The following is a 23,407-nucleotide window of genomic DNA, read 5'->3' on the forward strand; positions in this document are numbered from 1 at the left end:
TCCTCGCAAAAGTAATAATGGAACACTTTGAAGCTTCATGTCATGAAAAATGAAAGAATCTCACATTAAGCTTCAACATCCTGTAACTATAGCAAGATCTACTGCAGATAAAAATTTTCACGTCATCAGCGAAACTGACCACTGATGAATGTTTAAAACATGGACCTTTGTCTCTCATCAGCGATTTCCCGGTTTCTTCCTCGAACGTTGGAGCCCAGGTTCCGCAATTTTTTCAGTAGATTCGAGGTGAGGAAATAAATGGTAACACGCTCAGTGGGCGAAGTGCGGATTAGCATTTCACTCCTCACCATGAGAGTGAGACGCAGCGAACCAATCACACTGCACCACTGTGACGCAACGACAACCACACTGCAATGTGATTGGTTCGCTGCATCTCACTTTTCGATTCGATGGTGAGAAATGGAATGCAAACCCGCACTTTGCCCATTTGAGAGAGAGAGTGAATAGTAAAATGCAAAACCATACTTCGCACTCGGTATTATTATCGGTATTATAGACAGATGAAGACTGTTGGGCTTCTAACCTGGCTGCGGCGGAGGCTGCGCCCTGCCCTGCTGTTGCGGCTGCAACGGCGACCGCTTCTCCAGCTCGACAACCGATGGCGGGGCCGGGGGCGGAGCGCCCGTGCTGCCACCTCGCACCTAGACAAGGAAACATTGCTTTTATTTCTTTCTTTTAAATTCGTGGTTTATAAATGGTTTTCCTTAAATGTTTTAAATATTTTATTTATGAACGTAATTCAACTGTGAAGATTGTTTACATGTTAGGACTTAATAAAACTAAGTCAACGTAATCACAAGATATGACCTAATACTAATGTACCTAATGTGTAAAGATCCAGTTTCGAAATAAAAATGCTCAAACTTCGATATATTTTACGATTCACGAGGGAATAAAAACCTATTGGATACTTTCTTCATTTACTTTATTTTAACCTACAATTATGAAATTCCCAACACGTTACAAAACAGAGAAAAATATCCGAAAACCGTAAATATTAGCACATAACAAAAAAAAACTAATTTTGCGGAATATTCAAACCCCGAGTACGACTCGCACTTGACCGGAGTTTTAATCGTTCTTTTTATCATTGATCTTGTTACGTCACAAAATAGACCTTTCATTTTGAGAAACCACAAAATGGCGGCCACAAGACACAACAGTCGAACAGCTGACAAATGTTATGCCGGCTCCACACTGTCGTCGAACAGTTAAGCCAAATTTCAGCGGATCCGGTACACATTGTTGGTTTTTCATTGCGGTAAATATAAGCACTCATACTATCTACGCAATGTTCACACATTCGCGTCATAGTGTGAAGCTGACAACGTGAAGCGAATGAAGGTACATTGTGTAGTGATAATGTGATCCTTTTTTTAGTACAAGGAAAAACCAGCAATGTACGTCGAACTGTTTGCCTGTATAAAAGGCAATATGTATTTTCCCTAGAATAATTATCGCCAAACGATTTCAATTTAATCGATTAATCGTATGTTTCCTATTACAATATTTACAATACCTACACGCGAGTTTGTTTCCTCCTTCGACCATAGATTCACCGAGTCTACTGAGCAAGCAAACACCTGATGGGAAGTGGTCACCGCAACCTATTAAAAACCCTCGGAAGTGATTCTTGTATGGTGAAATATATACTAATCACTTCAACTCCCCATTACACCAAATAAGGGTTGAATTTCATCACAAGTGGTTTAGCCTCAAAGCGTAAGAGACAGGCAAATGGGCTACTTTCGCAAAGCATTGATACCTATTTAACACGCAATCTGAATACCATTTTTAATTGAATTGTAGTACTTTCCCTTATCACCCATTTACACACGATTGCGCTTGCGGCTGTGACGTCGCAAAGTCCAGGGTCGGCGTAAAAATAACCTTAAAATTTTGATAATTAAGCTATGATTTTACAACCGACCGCCACCCTATTGTCAACCCTCCTTGGGAATGGTATTGGTGCTTAATCTCGTACGAAATCCACAGGAGGATGTGTTGCTCCATTTGTGTGGTCCTATTCTAGGGCGCAACCACACGCCACATCATTAATTAGATTTGAGTACAAAGAAACGCTTTAAAGTGTATTACTTTTGCTCATTTCGAATTCGCCAGATCTGATAGAGAACCAGTTTATGACACCGAAAAAACTGCGTGTGGTACAAGTTACGAGGTTTAGCGATTCGATAATGAAATACAAAACGTTTTTTTTATTACTATTTATTGATGACCCAACTATATATATGTGTGTGTATATATATATATATATATATATATATATATATATATATATATATATATATATATATATATATATATATATATATATATATATATATATATATATATATATATATATATATATATATATATATATATATATATATATATATATATATATATATATATATATATATATATATTATATATATATATTATATATATATATATATATATATATATATATATATATATTATATATATTATATATATTATATATATATATATATATATATTATCTATAATTTTAAAAAACATTGTATATGTCCAATAAACCGTCAAATAAAATAACTTTGAATTTACGAATTATTGTTTACATGTTTTCAGTCCATCTTAATCCAAATTTGATATTACTTAGAAAGTTTTCACGCCAACCGACACTCCTGCAAAAAATATGCTAAAATATAAATGTATACATTAGCAATTTTTATATATTAGCTTTTTATTTTTAGCTTTAGCTTATTTTTATACATTCAATATTTATATATTAGCAACCCTAAACAAAGTCAACAAAACAAAGATTAAAATCTTTTTCGCCCACTTTACTATAAAATACCGAAAACCGATCGACAATAGCGTATCTTCGAATTACTTATCGAACTACACAATCAAGACTTTTCGTGTTATATGTCCAATGTAATCAGAAATCGTCAAAAACTTAAAATAAATTAAGTAGCATAGTATCGATACCAATAGTTTTTATGCCTTAGTAACCGCTCCAGTTATCGAGTTATGATAATATCGTCAAAATGTCGCATAATGAATGAAATTAGCGGCTTGTGCTGATTACAAGGTCGGGTGGATGGACTAATTTTAAAAGAAAATAATAAAGCGAGTACCATATGTGTAGGCGCTACTTACGATCAAGGATTTTCACTAATTTTTGGGTTCATCATCATCATCAGCCATTTAATCTTCCCCACGGGTGGATAGCGAGAATAGGCTAAAATCGTCCACGCGATTCAAGTGCGGATTTGTGGGTTTTAACGACTGGAATTACGGCAACGTGAGCAAAAAGATAGAATTGCACTGCTTCATCGAGCTCCTCTTTTGCTAAATGTAATTTTCTAGACGGGATTAGTCGGGCACGGAGTCATATCATACGTGCATACCCATGATGATTCGATGGAACGTAGGTTATGCGTTTAATTCACGTTTTCCTCTTGGACCAACCAGATATGTACAATTGATTGTGTCATTAGAAATGTTTCAAATCATTACCATAGGCATTAAATGTTTCAAATCATACCATTTAAAACAGACTTTTCATCACTTGTACCACACGACAATCGCACGCGCAATCTATCACTTACCAATAAACGCGTCTTACCAACAAAATGAACTTTATGGTAACAACTTAAAGTACACTTTTATTTACTTAAGGGTTCCTTGCCAGAGTGAAATTTTCTTTATACAACACATTTTAAGGTATAATTTTGTTTGACAGATTAAATATCAGACTACTTTCCTGCGAAATGTCATATCGGTTAATTTCTACTGCAGTAGTCAGATGTTTTTCTTATCGTGCCATTTCGTTGAATAACCTTTTTACAAGCGCTATTTAACTTTATTTAACTTGCAATGTATGTATGTACAGTCAACGGCATATCAAGTTACCCTGCATGAAAGTCTATTTATTTATTTATATAGACACATACAGATTAACAGTCATAACATCCAAAACACCTGCATGCACTAAATTATAAACTAGAAATTGTGATTAGATGTCAATGTCGAATTGGTAAAATATTTTACAAAATCATATTTATAACATAATCATGATAATAATAACACGTCATACAATGAAATTAATAGTATTTAAATAGGTTAATACATTTACCTAGTTCTATGGCGCGGTAATAGCGGCGAGTTTTCAATGAATTTGGGTAGGTTGATGTGCTGTTGTGACTATACAGGTGGAATTTTGTAACTCAATTTTGAAGCAGGATATCTGCTTTAACAGATTGAGCTGAAATTTTTGCACACACTATGCAATACTAATTTTTGCATTATTATATTCCCAACGAGGGAACTCCGGTACGGAACCCTTAATGCACTAATTCAACTCGCATTTGGCATTTTAAATTCTAAGCAAATTAACGAAAAGGCTGAACTTTTCGAATAGGCAGCAGATATATAAAACCACAAAGGGTTGCAACATTATGTCTGGTCAATAACTAGTGTTACACTTATGTTATTTGTTAAATCTCATTTTTTGTAATTTATAGACTTGTCAATGATGCGGACCCTGGGCTCCGACGCTCAACGTCTTCTGAGGAAGAATCCGGGAAAACGCTCAGATGAGTATAGAAAAAATCCATTTTTGATTCCCAGATAATTTTCATTTAAAGGCTTTAAAGCTAAGTATATTTTGTCACTATTAATTTTTGACATCGACAGAACGAGACAAAACTTACTTGTAAGATTTAACTTTTTTATGAATTTAATATGGTTGGAGGCGCAGTAAGCGCTTTTTCTATTCTTGATGATATCATCGAGCCATCATATATTATTTGAATGATTTTGAGATCGCAAGTCGATTGGATGGAGCAGCCATTTTGTGCTTCGGTTATTTTCATCCCCTTCCACAATTTGATGCTTAGGTTTCAAAAGAGGATGATCTTAGGACCGGGTCGGATGCCAGATTTGATTAAAGTAAACAATAATCCATACAAAACCAATAATATAATATAATATAAAAGATTAATAGTGAAATAAATGATTTCGGAAATTTTGCAGATTCAACCGGCCGCCTGACTGAAGTCAACCCATCTAGAAGAACACTATGTTGCCTATCACCTGCCTAGGCTAAGTGTCCCTTAGTCGCCTGATACGATATCCGTGGAAATATAGTAGTCCTATTCTAGGGCGCTACCACACTAAATGATCTATGCTATTATTATAAAGAGGTAAGCGTTTGTGTGATTTTTGTATGTTTGAGGAGGATAACCTCCGCAACTACCGAACCGATTTCAAAAATCCTTTCACCATTGGAAGACCGGGGCAACATCTGGTCATATATTTCTAATGCACTTGTAAAAAGATAGATTAGCTATTAGATGCTACAAATACAATGTGGGACAAAAGTTTTTTTACGGAAAGTCTATTTAACAAAAAGCATTTTAAAACTTACACAGCGCACTTTTTGCGTATTTCAGACATTATGGCCACTAAACAGGCGGATAATTCGCTAATTATACAGAACTAGATTTTGCCCGCGGCTTCGCCCGCGTGAATTTCTCTACGAATAGGAACAGACAGGATTTTCATACAAACTTTATAGTTATTTTGAAAAAAAAGTTGCCTATTTTTGAGAATTCAAAAATTGGTCCAACGGTTTAGCCGTGAAAACGGAACAGACAGACAGAAGTCCGCACTTATAATATTAGTATGGATTATATTGAGTAATCAAAACTCAGCTTATCGTATAAGGCCCTATATAGCCGCACACTGGCGCCATCACTACCCTTTTATCAACTTGTTTCATTATAAAAAAATTATGTACGATACGAGAAATAAAAAAAAATATATTAATAAATTATGCCACGCTATATAAAAAAATATATTAAGCACAGTATACTGTTCGGTTTAGTCTGCAAGAACCGCTGTTCTTATAGCTACGCAACAATTCATTCGAGATTCAAGTTCCAACTATATCAATAAAAAAGCAAGATGGCCGCTACTTTTTGCCCCCCAATATTGCGCAGGTCGTTGACTTTATCTACTGGTTATGATGCATATCCTTTATAGAGATTGTTCATTTAGAAATTAGACTTTTAATTGAATTATAGGACTATAGATTAGCTTTTGAGATCCTTTAAAAGTTTGTAAACTATGAACCAAGACGATCTTCCGAATATAATATTTGAGGACTTGGTCTGTTTTTCAAATGGGGTTTTTAGTGGAATATCAATAGGTGTTTTATAATTATAAAGTTCAAAACTAACTTTTTGGTATAACATACACAAGGCAATAATATCATTGCGAAATATCACTGCTCTATCTATATCACTACGGTGAAGTACATACATAAGAGTATATAATTGAGTCAAAAAATATTTTTGAGGTCGGTAAGACCTATCTTCTTGGCATATTAAATACCCTCGACATAGATGGTTGTATGCTCAGTTTTTACCGAAATTCTCTAGAAAAAGTTTCGACGAAAACTCAAATGGGTTTGTACTGGAATTTTCGGAAAAGTCTGGGTTTGATTCACATATTATTCTGGAAGCCTAGTAAGAATTTGATAATAACTAAATATGCTTAGAATCAAAATTGTTTATTTTAACCTATCCCACGGCAAGTTAGTAGCTGTGTAAATAACACTGCAGTGACACGGGCTTAACGAACTTGTTAGGTCACACAACCGTGTGCCTCGACCAATATGCAATATTATAATGTGCTTTACACAAACAATAGGGAAACAATATCTTCCTTATTCCTTCGATAATAAATTAGAAATATACAAATGTCGCAGCTGATTACACAATCAGTTTTTTTTTAATGCTAAACGGCCATTTACAACCTTGGATAACAGAACGAGATTATTATTTCACGAAATTCAGAATTTTAATAGTTGACAATATGAGAATATTACTGGGACGGGCGATTAAAATTTTAAGACATTTTGCGTGCCTTACATCCCATAAATGAACCAGAAAATAAAAAAAAAACTGCGACACAATAAGTAGTTATCTTATGGATGATGAATAAAATACTTTGCAAGCTTTCATGGTCTCGATAGCTCAGTGGTTAAGAGCACTATCCCTGATAGACAGGGGCGTGGGTTAATTCCCGCTCGATTCTAGAATGATCTCATTATTATATTTTAAAATACTTTACAATTTGAAAGCACAGTACAGTAAATAAAAAGTTAACCCGATACAAGACTTGTGAAACAATTTTAATGCAATCTGTTTGGTATCACTTCACTACATAGTATAAAACAAAGTGGCTTCCCGCTGTCTATGTATGTCCTTACGTATGCTTAGATCTTTAAAACTACGCAACGGATTTTTATGCTGCTGTTTTTAATACATGTGTGATACCTGAATAATGTTTGTGTATAATTTATTATGGTTTTACTCGAGCGAAGCCGGGACAGTCCACTAGTTACATATAAGAGTATCGGCAAGCGCTGAAACAGGCACTATTAAATTATTCTTGAAAAACATTATGAATATCGCAGTAGATTCTAACTTTGGTAAATATTATTTAATTTTGAATAAATTTCCTGATTTCTGAATTAATGATTTGATTTGCAGTTGTGAAATAAATGTACGATGGTGCAAGGATGAGACAGAGAGAGAGAGAGAGAGAGAGAGAGAGAGAGAGATGGATATGGAAGACAAAGGCTTTCAAAAAATTCATATCTTCACAAACTCAACTTGCAACGAAAGTCATGATTGATTGTTCACGTTATCAGCAAGACGCGCTCAAGGCCTGCCTAATCAGACGTGTAAGTATGTTACTATACTACCATTATATAATCCCAAATCATTAAACACCAGCTTCTGCCCGCGGCTTCGTCCACGTGAGCAACCGACCAACAAATCGCAAAGCGATCTTTAAAACTAGGCAACGGGTTTTGATGCGTTTTTTTTTTATTTTTTTCAGGAAGGTAATCAATTTAATCATCAATATATATAAAACTCATCCGTTACTGAGTGACTGACAGACAACGTACAGCCGAAACTATTGGGCGTAAGAAGCTGAAATTTGGCATGTAAGTTCCCTAGGGAGTGTAGGTGAGCACTAAGAGAGGATTTTTGGAAAATCTGCCCTGAAGGAGGTGAAAAACTTTTATATGAAAGTTCCACACCGAGGCAGTTAGTAACTTTAAAATTTGGATTGTGGTTGTTTACAACAAATTAATGATTACGTGTTTCACAATTTTCTGAAAATTAACCCTCAACCCCTTCAAAAGGGGGGATGAAAGATTGTATGGAACTTAATACAAATTTCAAAATAAAAAGCTGATAATGGTAAACATATATTCTTCATATTTTTTGAGATCATACTATGAAATTCACGCGGGCGAAGCCGCGGGATAAAGCTAGTTTATTATAATTTTAACCGAGCGAATTCGGTGCAAGACCCTAGTAAAATTATAATTTTCTACTAACATAGGATAAGTGTACTAAAATATATGAATATTGGTTACATGAATAAATAATCTTTCATTCATTCAAAATTCAGGAAACAAGAAATGCATCGTCTTGTGAAATTCAGGCTGTACATACGTTTAATAGCTAATTTACAGCGTTGTCCGAGAACAATGTGCTTAAAATAGTGTTTAAATTACACAATGTGACGACATAGCAGCAGACGTGTTTGAGTGACAATTTTTTTTATAGGGGCCGATATACTGGGGGCCGATTTACTGTCAATTTTTCATATTCTTTGTGCTTTTTTCAGCTTTTTAGAATGCCGTACGCAAAGGGTGAAACGGAACACTTTTATTAAGACAAACACATTATCTTTCCTGTGCCCCTCGACGTCTCCTACTGAGCAGGTAGACAAAGAAAAGAGGTCCAGCTCTGGCCAACCGCCAAATCGCTGGCGTGTCGCCGACTCGGTTTAACATCTATTTTCGGACGGGTTACCTACGGCTTTTTCACTATTTTTGGGTGATTTCTACGTCTGTCAGGGAACATAGTTTGTGTTGTTAATCCATACTTCAATTAATATAACTAGTTGCGCCACGGGGCTTCGCTCCCGTGGGAATTTCGGAACACATAAATCCTCACAAATTTCGGATTTATAATATTAGAAGAATGGAAAAAGCCTGTTTTTCTGTCCATATGTTACGCCTGAACGTCTTTACCGCTGAACCGATTTAGATCTTTGGTACGTATTAAGCTAAACATAAACTACTTTTCTAAATCAACCTCTTCAAGTCCTAAAATTGGGAGATAAACTTGTGTGAAAAACACAATGATACATTAACACACTTAACTAAAAAATCGTCGACTAGATAGAGTTGCAGGTTTCCTTACAACGTTCACCGTGTCGACGTAAGCTTCCAACCTGGGACGTTTCGATCATAGATACGACGGTCTTAACCAATAGACTACAGCTATATATAACAAAACATGTCAAAAAGAAAGCCTTTACATTTAATTAAGTGCGAGGCTCTTGTTAATATAGTTCCCTCCACTGACTCTCTCTCCATAGCTAATTTCTTTAAAACAATCTGGTATGGTATGAACTTTGCAGATGTCCAGACTGACAATTATCAATCATATAGACTAAATCTGATGTAACGTATTACCTGAAAAGGTCACGTGCTCACGTACGATGTGGTATCGATCTGGTACAGACAACTGCATGACGAGGTAAACTGAATGCACGTATGCGGCGGCGATACGGGGGTGAGTGAAATTGATTGAGTTGTATGCTGAGTACAGATCCTATAATTGAACCTGTGTTCGAATCGAAAATATTGGTTTCTGGAACCGGAAATGCATTGAGTCAATAATATGACATGCGTATTGCATTTCATAGAAAAACCATAGCATCCAGCAATTATAACAAAAAATACTAATCTACTAATATTATAAATGCGAAAGTTTGTGACGATGTGTACACGTCTATTTGTTACTCTTTCACGCAAGACCTACTGGACGGATTGTTATAGGCACACGAATTCAAATTCAAAATTCTTTATTCAATTTAGGATGATATACGAGGTGTGTTCAAAAAGTAAGGTGACTTTTCAAATTTGGCGGGCAACGTACTTTCGATTATCAATTTTTTTATTTTGTTATGTTGGTACACTCTTCCCGAACATCTGTACCAAGTTTCAAGTGTATAGCATTTTTTGTTTAGTTGGGAGAGGCGTAAAGGTTATAAGTGTTTTGCGTGCTCGGCGATTTCTTGCTATCGAAAAATATGGATCAAAGGATTTGCATCAAATTTTGTGTAAAAAATAAAATAAAGTGCTCCGAAACACTTAAAATGTTGACAGTGGCATACGGTGAAACTGTTCTGAGTAAAAAAAATGTTTACAAGTGGTACAAACTCTTCCAAGATGGCCGGGAAGATGCCAATGACGAGCCTCGCTCTGGACGCCCAAGCACGTCAACAACTGATGAAAACGTTCAAGCAGTGAAGAAAATTGTTCTAGAAAATCGTCGAATCACTATCAGAGAAGTTGCTGAGGATGTTGGTATATCGCTTGGCTCGTGCCATGAATTGTTTTTCCACAATTCGTCCAGAATTGTGGAAAAACAATTCATGGCTTTTGCATCACGATAATGCCCCTGCTCACTCATCTTTGCTTGTGAGAGATTTTTTGGCCAAAAACAACACCACAATCATGCCTCAGCCACCATATTCACCGGATTTGGCCCCATGTGACTTTTTCTTGTTCCCAAAACTAAAGAGACCTATGAAAGGACGGAGATTTGCAACGATTGAAGAGATAAAGACTGAATCGCTGGAAGAGCTCAAGGCTATACCGAAAAGTGCTTATGAGAAGTGCTTTGACGATTGGAAAAACCGTTGGCATAAGTGTATTGTATCTGAGGGGGATTACTTTGAAGGGGACAACATAAATATTGATAAATAAATAAATATTTTTTCTTAAAAATACAAAGTCACCTTACTTTTTGAACACACCTCGTACATCACTTATTGACGTCAAAAAATATATACACAACACGGGTAGAATATAACTTGGAATAACACATAAGGTACTTTGTATCTCAAAATTACCACGGGGGAAGCCCCGGGGCGCAGCTAGTATAATATTAATAATTATGTTATGGCCTCATCGTTAGCCAAAGCTATGATTTTGTCTACTTCTTGGTTATGACTTGAAAGAAGGACAAGCTATATACACAACATTTATATACACTAAAGGCTTGTCCCGGCTTCGCACGGGTAAAAACATAATAAATTAAACACCTAAACCCTCCTCAGGAATCACACTAAATATTGGCGAAAACCTCATGAAAATCCGTGCAGTAGTTATTGATTTTATCGCAGACAGACAAACGCGACAGAGATCCGTGTTTAATCAGTAACAGGACGGTCTGTTCGCGACAAAAAATTAAGAACTATTGCACGCATTTTCATGTTGTTCCCACCAATAGATAGTTTGATTCCTGAAGAAGGTTTAGGTGAATAATTTATTATATTTATACCCGAGCGAAGCCGAGACGGGCCGCTAGTGATTGAATAAACACTATGACTTTGACTAAAAATTTAATTATTCTATTAGACGCATTGCACATTTTAAGTCTCCAGAAAAAGTGTCATGAATCAGGAATTGAGATCAATGATTTAGGAAGATTTCCTTTGCAAAGGTCACGACCTTTCACCTTTGACGAGGCCGAGGTCAGCTGATAAGAAAGTTCGCGCTATAGTCCGTTAGACTTTACTCAAAATTGTGGCGTGTGGTCCCGTCCTAGAATAGGATCATTCCATATCCGAATACCTGATAGGCAAAAGTAGCATTCCCAAAGTGGATTAACGCCAGGCGAGCGGCCGATTGTAAAATCATATCAATCGTAGTAATATCTTCAAAATTTTATGATTAACTTCTGACGACCACGCGATATGGGAATTGGGGGACAGGGGAAGGGGGACAGGGGAAGGGGGACAGGGGAAGGGGGACAGGGGAATGGGGACAGGGGAACGGGAACAGGGGAATTTCCATGGGAACACGCGAAGATGTGAGAAAGAGAGAGAGCTGAGTCAAATCCCATATATTTTACGTCTTTAAAGGGCTGATGAGTGTGTGTACGACTGCTTGACAATAAGACGCTAGAAAATAAAATTTGACACCAATTTTAGATATAACACAATGATAAGGAAGGTTTCCTATATTTTCCTTCTTACGATGCAAATGGTGGTCTACGAAAATTGATGATTCGAACATGGGACCTTTCGATTACGGGCGGGCGGACCACTTGACCACCGCTTCGTCAACTCTGTTAATCCGTAACATTACATCACATGAATGAAGCTTGGCATACATAACTCCGACGTCATACGGTCAGGGCTTCTGTCTAAAATTAGTGTTTTAACACTCATTACGAGCGAGGGAGCAAGATATTAAAATAAGGAGGGCACAGATAAATAAGCATTTGGCTGAGCCGCAGGCCTACCGTCATCTTTTACGGAACGATTTAAATGCAGCGCAGTTCTATTTAGTAAACTAAAATGAATCGCATTCATACTAAAAATTAACTCGATGGCACGAATTTGCAATGCAGATCAGTTTCGGTCGCGTTAAGAGATGATGGTAAGCCCCCCTGGACCTAGTTGCTTAATATTATTGGCGAGTCCTAGAAACAGCGACTGCGCTGGCTCGGCCACTTGGTAAAGATGGAGGAAGACCGAGCAGTGAAGAGAACCAATCTGGGTCCACCGTCCCAGATACCGCTGGAGCGACAATGTGGAAATGGACCTGCAGGAGCTGCAGCTGAGTTGGTAACGACTGCGGCGTGCGATTATGTTGGAGGCCAACCAAGCCTCATTTTGGGTAACTGAGCCCTGATAGTGAGTTAGGAAGAAGGGGCAAAACCAAGAAATGCTGGCGTGTTGTCTTCAGTGATGAAATATAGGAGCGGGCCCGACGTTCCGACGCTCAAGGGCTGCGAAGGCAACAACGCTCAGATGACAGGAATAATTAGAGCATTGCGTTGTGCGGCATGGGCTTTTCTGAAGGATCAAACTTGTTTGGCAGCATTCGAAATATGGTGCTGAAAACTCATGAAAATCAGCTGGACGGATAGAAAGACAACATGACCCGATCCCAAAGTAGATATTATAAACATGTATATTATTAACTTTTGTTCTCGTGTTAATTTGTTCTATGACCAAGACCTTGGGAATATTTCTGCTAACTGAACGGTTTAGTTGAAAACTCATTATTCAATGTGGAGAATTTACATATTGACGAATTCATAATTTGCTTCGAAGATCTATCACATAATCGTTCATGTTAATTCATATGCATCGACAAAGTAAGCCATGCAAAGGCAGGAATTTTTGCAATCTTTTATTTAACTTGGAATATGTATGAAGGTCAATGTATATTCGGGTAAAATTTTGTATACATGTTTAGTTTGGACAAAAATACATTATTATGATATGCAAGACCATATAGTGCACAGGATCGGCTCCCGACGAAGGAACTTCCGAACAGTTTAGTTCGGAATCCGCTTTCCTACTCTTTCTCCTTCACTTCGATCACGATTTTCGTTATTCTTAGTTATAAGATTATTATTCTTGACGACATCAAGGCAAGCATTTAGGTTTGCCCCTTCTGCCAGGACTAGACGGAAACGGACATCGCAATTAGCTGGTTAACGCAAGACGTGGCCGTACCAGAAAGCTGTTGGAATATACAAAATGTCTTATTAAACTGTGACACAGAACAGAAGACACTGTTCCAAATGCACAACAAGCCGCTGTCATGTCTGATAGTAAATCATGTGATGTAATTTTATGTAAGCGAAATCATAGTGTTGATTGTAAATTGTACCTTTTTGGCATAGTTCCAGTGCAATTGGATAACTCCTGCAATCAATGTTGCTGGGTGCCGGGTAAACATGACGAACAGAGTGTTTAGTGCAGGTTTCCATTTCACTTCTCACTATAGAATCGATTCGAAGTGAGCTGCAGATTGAAACCAATTACTTTGCGATTGGTCGCCGTTGCGTCATAATGACATACTGTGATTTTTTATGAAACAGGGTTAGTGTGTACATTAATATACTGATCTCATGATAAACAATGTTTTGGCACTGACGAGAGGCGGAATGATGAACCATTAGGTTCGCTTAACATCTGAAGAAGCACACGATGTTGAAAGAGGTCAAGTAACCTTGCAAGGGTGCAATATGAAAAATGGTAAATCTTTTTAAGAAAATCCTGTCAACAGAGGCGTTGACATCGCCACGTCACGTCCACGATTGGCCAACAGCCAGGGTATATATCGTGTGTGACTGATCTGACCATCGAAAATCTACAAGACATTTGTCTTTCGTGCACATACTCTAGTCGGGGTGAATGAAATAAGAAATTAATCTAAGTGTCGTCTAGAATATAAATAAATAAATATATTAGGACAAATCACACAGATTGAGCTAGCCCCAAAGTAAGTTCGAAACTTGTGTTATGGGATACTAACTCAACGATACTATATTTTATAACAAATACATACCTATATAGATAAACATCCAAGACCCGGGCGTGTTATGGGATACTAAGTCAACGATACTATATTTTATAACAAATACATATATAGATAAACATCCAAAACCCGGGCCAATCAGAAAAATATCATTTTCATTCACCATCATGACCCGACCGGGAATCGAACCCTCCCGGGTTCGATTCCTCTCGGTTCAGAGGCAATCACTTTACCACTGCGCCACCGAGGTCGTCAAATCAACAGCGTATAGTCAAGAATAGGAACAACAATACATCCTCCCGTGGGTGTTGTACAAGGTGACTAAGGGTTGTCAGTTATAAAAATAATTGTGCTGTGGAAGAGTATCAATAAACATTAATTTATTTATAGTTCCTATCGTATGTGTATATTTATTTTGTAACATGCTCCTATTCTGTCAAATATGATTACCTTTCACTATTTTGTCAGTGCTATAATGTTTCTATTTATTTGTTGTATTATGTAAGATGTATTGGGTAAGGTCTATTAACGGGATCCGGAAATCGGGCATCTTGTAGATATGTAGATAACCATCGCCCTGGAATCAAGATTTTTAGACGTAAACTTGATAATAGAAGGGGCCAGATGTGCCTGTCGCCGACGCTCGCGCCGGCGCGAATAATATTTTCTTCTATTACTACCAAATTTACGTCTAAATATTTCCTTGACCTTTTAAGGACGTCCCTTCTTCCGGACTTCAATTACTGGCCCCATAAAAGTAGCATGATATTTGATGTTGCGTTTACTTAAAACTTTAAATATTCGTTATTCATAAATTAGACCTTGACGTGTTTTCGCGTCGATTTGGAAATTAAAGTACTAAATTGCTTGTTCAAGCAACAGGCGAGAAGCGAAAGCAACTAACTAAACATTGGCCTCTATCATTTTTGAAGGACTTTTTTATAATTTTCTGAGATATATACTCAAGTTTTAAATGGTCTGACCAAATAAGCGCTGTTCTGGATACCAAGTTGCATGCAGCTCTTCACGTCGCAAAGGACCGGAACATATGGACACGCGTCGTGAAGGAAAAGTTACTCCTTCGGGGTAGTCACGACCCTCAGCATTGAGGAAAACAACGCGAGGTGGAGGAGGATACTCAAGTTAAATAGATTTATTAACTTATTATGACCTAACGCTCGGTCTCAAATCTTCTTCCAAGCTGTTCTATACAAAGGGAATCCAACCAATACTTCTCAAACACACTGGACAACTAGATACAGAACAAGCATTTGTTACTACCAGTATTTAATACGTTACCGTTCCAAGTAAAAACATAAACAAGTGACGAACTTAATGCTAAAAGCATTCTTTCACAGCTAACCATTACAAATAAATATATATACACACAGAATGAGTTAGCCCCAAGGTAAGTTCGAGACTTATGTTACGGGATACTTACTCAACGATGATATTCTATTATACCATTTCGATAAGCAGAAAAAAAACCTCAGTTTGAGATATTGTACCTCTAACCAGGTTATATGTTTTGAAACACAATACAGAATTGGAGCAGTTGAATCAATTAATAAGACGCCTATAATCAAACCAGGTTCGAATCTCGCTCATGCCACATGAGTTTGTATACAAACCAATCTGACTCATGTAATTTTCACTTGTAAATCAGAAACTAGACCTTAATAGTCACTTTTTTACGTCAATTTTTCAATATAGTTAGTAATTCTCATAAAGCTACAAACTACTGGCATTTCGGAACGTCGTCCCATCTCTAGATGTCGGTATAGTTCACTAGTCTTCAAAACTGCATTATTTACATGCGAAGGAAGTAATATTGTATGTTTATGGGTTGTAAATTTTAAAACAAGACAGTTACAGAACAGCTGTTTTATCGACTTCAAATCTAAAAATAAGTATAAATGATATTGAAAAACCAAAGACAACTTATCGGCGGTTATCGTCGTGGTGATAAGGCATAACCTCAAAACTGGCACATGGCTCGTGAGGACCTAGGGTTGCCAGATGGCCGCGAAATTCCGCACTCCTGGAATTTTGCATGTTGTCCCGCGTCATTATACATGTAAGCTTTTTGAGAATATATTTACATTAAGTTAATTAATTGAAGCGGTGGTGGTGTAATGGTTAAGTGAACCGAAAGTTGGACCAGTTTCGAATCCTACTCATGCCACACGAGTTTTTTATATATCACTCTGATTCACGTAACCGTCACAGGTGATGGAAAACATCGTGAGGAATCCTGCACTCTGGTTGATTATTAACTTGTGATTTCTATAGAGAAAACAATGGCAAACCACTCCATTAATTAGTGCCAAGAACGTCGTCGTGTTTCATTCAACATAATAACGACGACAGCCATGGGGAATACGACTATGCGAGAGAGATATTAATTTAAAATTTAACGCTATAAAGTGCCTATGAAGGTCTAATATCTGCAATATTCACAAATGCTAGTTTTTTCAAAAAGTTACTTAATTTATACCACAATTACTTTGGCTGCCAAAGCCAAACATACTTAGTGCTAACATAAAAAAACAAATTACATTTATATTTTTAAGGTTACGTACCCAAAGGATAAGACGGGAGATCATCCTTTATTACTAAGATTATTATGTCTGTCAACAGATTGTATCTCATGAACCATGATACAGTTGAAATTTTCACCGATTTTGAGGTAGTTTAATATTGGATCTGACACCAAAACTGATTTAGTTAGTGACCTCGGAAATATGCAAGAAAATAAAGGCTTGATCTGACAACCCTATGTGAAACCATCGGCTTAAGATCTGTTTCAAAGTTGAAATTCAGGTTCCGCCTGGGTATTGATATTTCAAATCAAATAAAATATTGTGAAAAAAATCCTGTCTTCTTGGAAACAATATTTATTGTCACCAAAGGGATCTCATTGGTTCTATATGTGACAAAAAATCATGACTGTAACTATTAACCACTGAGGAGTTCCCTCGATGGGAGCCGATCCTAGACAACCACCAGTAGCTTTCTGTAGACAGTTATTAGTTTGTCAGCCAGTTTATTTTGACAAACTTCCAGTTATATAACTATATGCTTTATATGAAATTTTTCCTTAACCCAAGAATGGACTTTCTCACTATAAAGTGCAATACAAGGAAACACCAATAAATATGTCAACATAAAGCATTTAGACTGTATGTATGTCAGTCAAAATATTGCTTGCATTATAGAAATCTGAATAATATTAATACATAATAATAACACATGGCAAAATACATAGGGAACAAATGTCTGGCCTTGCCACCCCTGCCTGGCCCAGGCAGAAGGGGCAAACTCAAATGCTGGCTTGCTGTCGTCAAGGATGAAATGCGGTGACAATGGTCTGACAATAAGGGATGCCGAACCATGCAAAATGGAAATGAAAAAGTAGGAAAGCTGACCCTAGACTCCGACGCTGAATGCCTGAGGAAGAAACCGGGAAAATGGTCCTTCAAATGAGAGTTTAAATTCCACTAAAACTAAGAACACTTTTGATGTGAATATTAAAATTTCAAATAAAAAATAATTATCAATAGGATACTTGCACTGGATATTATGCTCGCTCACAATCACAACACATTTAATTTTCTAGGGTATTCCCAAGATACAGGCCTAAAAGATTCACAAGGAAGTGTGGTACGGGTGCGGAATATAATTTGCGAGAATAATTCTTCAATTTTATTTAGACAATTTAATTCCAGAACACAAGCCGAATAAATGAATAAATGAGGAATTAGAATATTTATACAAATATTGCATATTGAATACGATTATTCATAAACAGTTCTGCTAGTGAGTGCCTAGCTAAGTGAATAACCAATTGCAAATGTTTGGGAATTTGGAAGTAACAACAATATTGTTGAATCATGATTATTCATTGCTTTATTGGAAAAACTAGGTCCTGATGCATGGGTTTGTGAGAAATTTTGATGTTTTTTTCAACAAAGGATATAATTTACATAATCAACAGTAAAGTAAGGTGATAGTAATTATTTATTAATTAATGATGCATGGTATAGTTCATGGTATGGTTTGTCATAGAATAGGATCACTGCATATTCTGTGTGGATGTTGAATGAGGTGATAAAGGACACAGAGTTTAACAGCTGATAGACAACAGTAGACATTGAGCTCACACCGGACACTGCTGCACAGAGTCACAGCCCTGAATGCAACGGGGAAATGTGAGAGAGAAAAATAGGACTAAGAGCAAAATAACTGTAATTAACTACCCAAATTTATGTGTGTCTATCATCCACACATGTTTCCAGTTGCATTCGCATGAATTTCAAGTTACACACATTACTATAATCATATATAAAATTTTTTTTGGTATTTCTTCTCAGCAGTGGTCATACCCAAATGCCAGTAGATTATAGCTTTTTGAAAAATTACTATTATAAAATTTATTATTAAAGTGATTTTTGATTTTATAGTCTGCTACTAAAATACTATTGAGATGAAAAATAAAACCAACAAAAACACTGTCCTTTGGAATATGTATAATGAAAATAAAGGAACTTTGCCCATGGAATTTCACAAATGTGTTTTCGATTCTCAGGCACCACACACCGGAAATGTTAATCATTCAATATTTAAGGTGCTCGAAACATTACTATTAAGCAGTTTGAATCAAGATTATGAATGAAATAACAGAAATAAGTAAAACAATTCAAACTTCAAAAACACAACCTGAAGGTAGGTAGTAGAAAAAGTTATAAAAAGAAAGAAATATTTTGCAAGTCATCCAAGATATGATCTGTTCCAGACTTGTACTTTGTAGATGATTATAATAGAGTTAATTTCAAATAATCTTAACTACAGTTAAAAAAAACACACAATATCTAAGACAGCCAGCAGACAACAGCGAGTGTCAGAACTTATTAGAATATTCTTACAGCCTATTAAAATCCACATTTCATAACCATGACATAATATTGAGAACTACATGTTTTAGCACTGTGTGTATTCCAAGGTCACAAATTGATGTTTTCTCAAGGTTATGCAAATCATCAGGAATTTATCAATCTGCAGTTTCCTATTAGGTATTTTAAGATTAATTAGGTATCATACAGCTCTCTTATACAAGACTTGCAATAACAACACAATCTGACAGACATTTGTTTACATTAGTGAGTGAAAATGTCACTCACCTGCCAAGGATTGACCTTCGGTATGGGTGCCTCCACAAACTTCTTGGGCTGAGCTTCAGCAGCCGCAGCCTGCTGTTCTGCCGTCGGCTGAGGCTCCGTGTGCGTCTGCGGCGCCTTGTGCGGCCTCGGGGGCGCTCTGCGCTCCCGATCGCGCCGCCCTTTGCCAGGCCTCCTCCCGTGGGAGATCACCGGCACGAAGCCCTCCTCTTCCTCCTCGTCGTGCCGAGGAGCCGCATCAGCGACCTCCTCGGCACTCTCTATGTTCTCAATGTTCTCTTTGTTGTTGTCACCACCTTTAAAGTTCAGCACTGACGCGTACGAGGGTCCAGCACCCTCGGACGACACGCGAGCGGCCATGCCGTCGCCTCCTCGTTATATAAGCGGGGCGCGCGCTCCGCGCCGGCCGACGATCACGAGCGCGCTGCCATGCTCCTCAACACGGCATGGTGCCGTCCTAACCCAACAATCTAGAACAAATTGCACCACACTCGCGACTCGACCCTATCGAGCGAAGGTCGAAAGAACGGAGAGCGAATATGCAACCGAGAAATGATACGTAACTAATGATGAACGAAAAATATGCGAACACAACTACGGGCACACCGGACTGACCCTGGCAGGACAGTATTTACATCGAAAAAATCCACTTCCGTCGTCAAATTCCAACTTTTCTTGTACACTGAACGCTTCGTACACAATCTATCTATCGATCCCGTATACAATACACTTTCAAATTAGCTTTTCAGAACAGAAAATCACTAAAGAACCATATTTTGTTCACAATTCTCACATGTGGTCGGACGCCCAAAAAGGGATTTTTCCGCAACACACACGGAACTTGCAGAAGGCTATGACTTCTAATTTTACACGCGGACATTTTGTCACTAGAGGGCGCTGAAACTTCATTGACATTGAATGCGTTCAAAATAGTGAAATAGTAATTATTGGATATTAAATTAAATATGACATACAAAAGCTGATAAAATACATATACGGGATTGATAATTATCATTTTATAAGTTAAAATATAAGTCGTAATTAAATAGGCTATTGTTATAAAAATAAACATACAAATAAAATATTGTTTTATGAACAGAGCCTAAGGCAAATCACATTTTTTTTCATTTCGTTTTCAAGTTTGCGAATCTCGCTATTAGTAAAATATTGTATACAACAAAGATTTCAATATAATTTTAATTCCAATTCAATATAAATATAATTAAACACTGCTAACTGAGTATGCTAACATTTTTATTTTATATCTTTTTATTATAAAATTATTTTGAAACATCCGGGTTTCAAGGACTTTCATATGAAACTTGTCTATGATCAAACATAATCATGTAGAAATCCTTTTGGATAAGGAAAACTAAGGGATTTTAAAAATATTTTTATTTCCATAAAGGGAAGCCTCCTAATTATTTGGCTTTTATATTTTTGAAAATCTTATCACGCACTGTATCTGTTCGTACCGGAACTTTTATAATCTGCCAGTTAGTTCCAGAGGTAGTGCACGGCGTGCACGTAAACATACAAATCTCTTCATATAGGTATTTTATTGTTAATATAGATTTCAAACAATGTGTATATATTAAATAATTTATTTTCATCGTATAGTAATATTGTCAGGATTAGTAGGACAATATGTGCCTAAGAATGATCTACAATTTCGACAGTAATGGTACACATCCTTACATGATCGCATAACGTAGGGCAAAGGAACGCAGATCCAGCAACACATAATGCACAATGTAAAGGCACAAAGATGTGTGCACAGTGTAATTTTAGTGGTAATATGAGTCATCCCAGTAAATCCACAGTCTGGGCAGACGACTAGCATAGGTGCAAATCCAAAATTATACACACGAGTTGGCGGTGGAGGCAAATTATCCAAATAAATATCAAAGGAAGCTGTGTAAGTAGGTGGAGGAGTGTGCTGTATGAACGACGGGGATGGTACAAAAGCACCAAACATTCTTGGGCGTCTTCTTACCGCCATTTGCCTTAAAACAAAAGAATAGGACGGTGGTGCACTGCCAAGTGAAGCTGGTGTTGTCAGTTCTGGTGATTTTGGAGTATTCGTAACAACTATAGCTCGACTCATTGATGAATCAGGTTTGCCCAAAGAGTTTACTGCAATATCAATTGAGCCTTCATTTAATTTTGACAACGCTTGTAGAAATAGAGACTGCGGTTGGGTTGGGGCTAAATTTATAGACATTGGAGATGGGAGATTTGACAAAATTCGAAGTTGTGTGGCTGTTGATCGCAATAACATTGACGAATTTTCTCTATGCTGCTGCAGTGCTAAATGTGCCTTAAGTATCTCCAAGTTTGATAATGTTGGAGGTAATTTGATAGTGTTAGGCGTCAATGCATCACTGTCAGGCAATATTATATTTCGATTTGTTATTTTATCATTGACACGTGGCTCAAAAATTGTATCTAAGGCATCGGTGTTTGAAGATTCAATAGTATTCATTGGTTCTGGTTTATTATTACATATTTTATCTTCAGTTCTAGGTTCAACCTTTTGTTTATCTAATATTTTGATTACCGAAAGTATGACTTTATTACAATCTTGAAATCGTCGGTCATTTCTGCCGTCATCAGTTACCGAAGGCTCAATAATTCCCTTATCTGATATGTCACTAATTGCAGCTGCATCTTTGTTTTTCATATCAATTTCAGTCCCAAGTGCTTGTTTATCTATTATTTCGATGGTCGAAACAACATCTTTAACATATTCTAGAAATGATGTTTGACCAAGTAGTATGCTATCATCTAGATTGCTTGGCTCGGTAATTTCATTATCATCTGATGAATCTTCTATCAAAGAAAATTCTTTACCATGTTTGATTACATGTTCGTGATGACAACTTCGTGATCCGTTATCATGACTCTTAAATATTTGTTTGTCTGATGCCCCGACCCGATCTTTATTGTGCCTCTTTGAATGTATTTGGTGGCCCGTTCTTATATCATCTGATTCATGATGATTGATTCTAACTAAACCATCAGTGATAGCAGATACCTCCTCATTGATTGCTTGTATTTTATCATCATCAATTATCAAAGAAGGCGGCACATCTTCACAATATTCTATTAATGCTGCTTGATGTCTACTTTTTGTCTCATCTGTTAGTGTGTCAACCATTTCTTTATCAGATACTACAGTAGTTGAAGGCACACATTGCTCATATTCGAAGGATTGCTTTTTGTCATTACTGTTTTTGTAATTATGGCTACAGGTTGGATCGCTCTTTTGGCTCATCTAGCACGTTGATCACTATTGTCTACAATTGTAAAAATAGTTTAATATGTAGAGTATTAGTTACTATAAATCTTTAAAATTCGAGATTTCGGAATTTTTTTATGACACGAATAGAGGGTAGGTATGTATCAACTGATCTGTAGAAATTTTGCTGGTAAAATATTATTCCCAAGTGTCTAAATTTATAAATGTATCCATTAATAGAGTTAACTCAGATTACACTCTACGTACCACTTTCGTAGATACAATGCTGATGAAAAGAAACTGAGATGAAGCTCTAAAGAACCTCTAATTAAGATATTTATCTTCACTCTACTTTCTCGTAGTGAAAGAATAAATTGAATAGCTACTATTTCAATTATCCATGTGAGTGATTAGTGCCTATTGATCAGTGCCTCTTGTAGGCATATCTTATAATTGATGAATAAAAATCCATATCTGTTTAAAAATAATAGAAAAAATAGCTCCAATTTCATCTGTCAATACCCGTCAATCAAA

At 36.7% G+C, this 23,407-nt stretch overlaps 2 protein-coding genes across 5 annotated transcripts in view; both read right to left on the minus strand.

Moving 5' to 3' along the window:
- Positions 1-20,493, minus strand: part of larp (La related protein) — a 73,229-nt gene extending 52,736 nt beyond the window's left edge. For 2 of the 4 annotated variants that reach the window (XM_053766649.2, XM_053766648.2), the window contains exons 1-2: positions 19,636-20,493; positions 545-662 (exon numbers count right to left, since the gene is read on the minus strand). In XM_053766649.2, the coding sequence (XP_053622624.1) occupies positions 545-662; positions 19,636-19,992 (475 nt within the window). In that variant the 5' untranslated portion in view covers positions 19,993-20,493. The remainder of the gene's footprint in view (positions 1-544; positions 663-19,635) is intronic. The other 2 variants (XM_053766650.2, XM_053766647.2) reach the window with 1 other exon arrangement.
- Positions 20,494-21,220: 727 nt separating this feature from the next.
- LOC128682117 (uncharacterized) lies at positions 21,221-23,263 on the minus strand. The gene is made up of 2 exons (XM_053766663.2): positions 23,141-23,263; positions 21,221-22,931 (listed from the first exon to the last, which is right to left on the minus strand). Exon 2 carries the CDS (start codon positions 22,907-22,909, stop codon positions 21,242-21,244), a length of 1,668 nt encoding a protein of 555 aa, XP_053622638.1. The 5' UTR covers positions 22,910-22,931; positions 23,141-23,263; the 3' UTR covers positions 21,221-21,241.
- Between the last annotated feature and the right edge of the window lie 144 nt (positions 23,264-23,407).

The sequence above is a fragment of the Plodia interpunctella genome, chromosome 29 (genome assembly GCF_027563975.2).
Source record: "Plodia interpunctella isolate USDA-ARS_2022_Savannah chromosome 29, ilPloInte3.2, whole genome shotgun sequence".
Taxonomy (NCBI): domain Eukaryota; kingdom Metazoa; phylum Arthropoda; class Insecta; order Lepidoptera; family Pyralidae; genus Plodia; species Plodia interpunctella.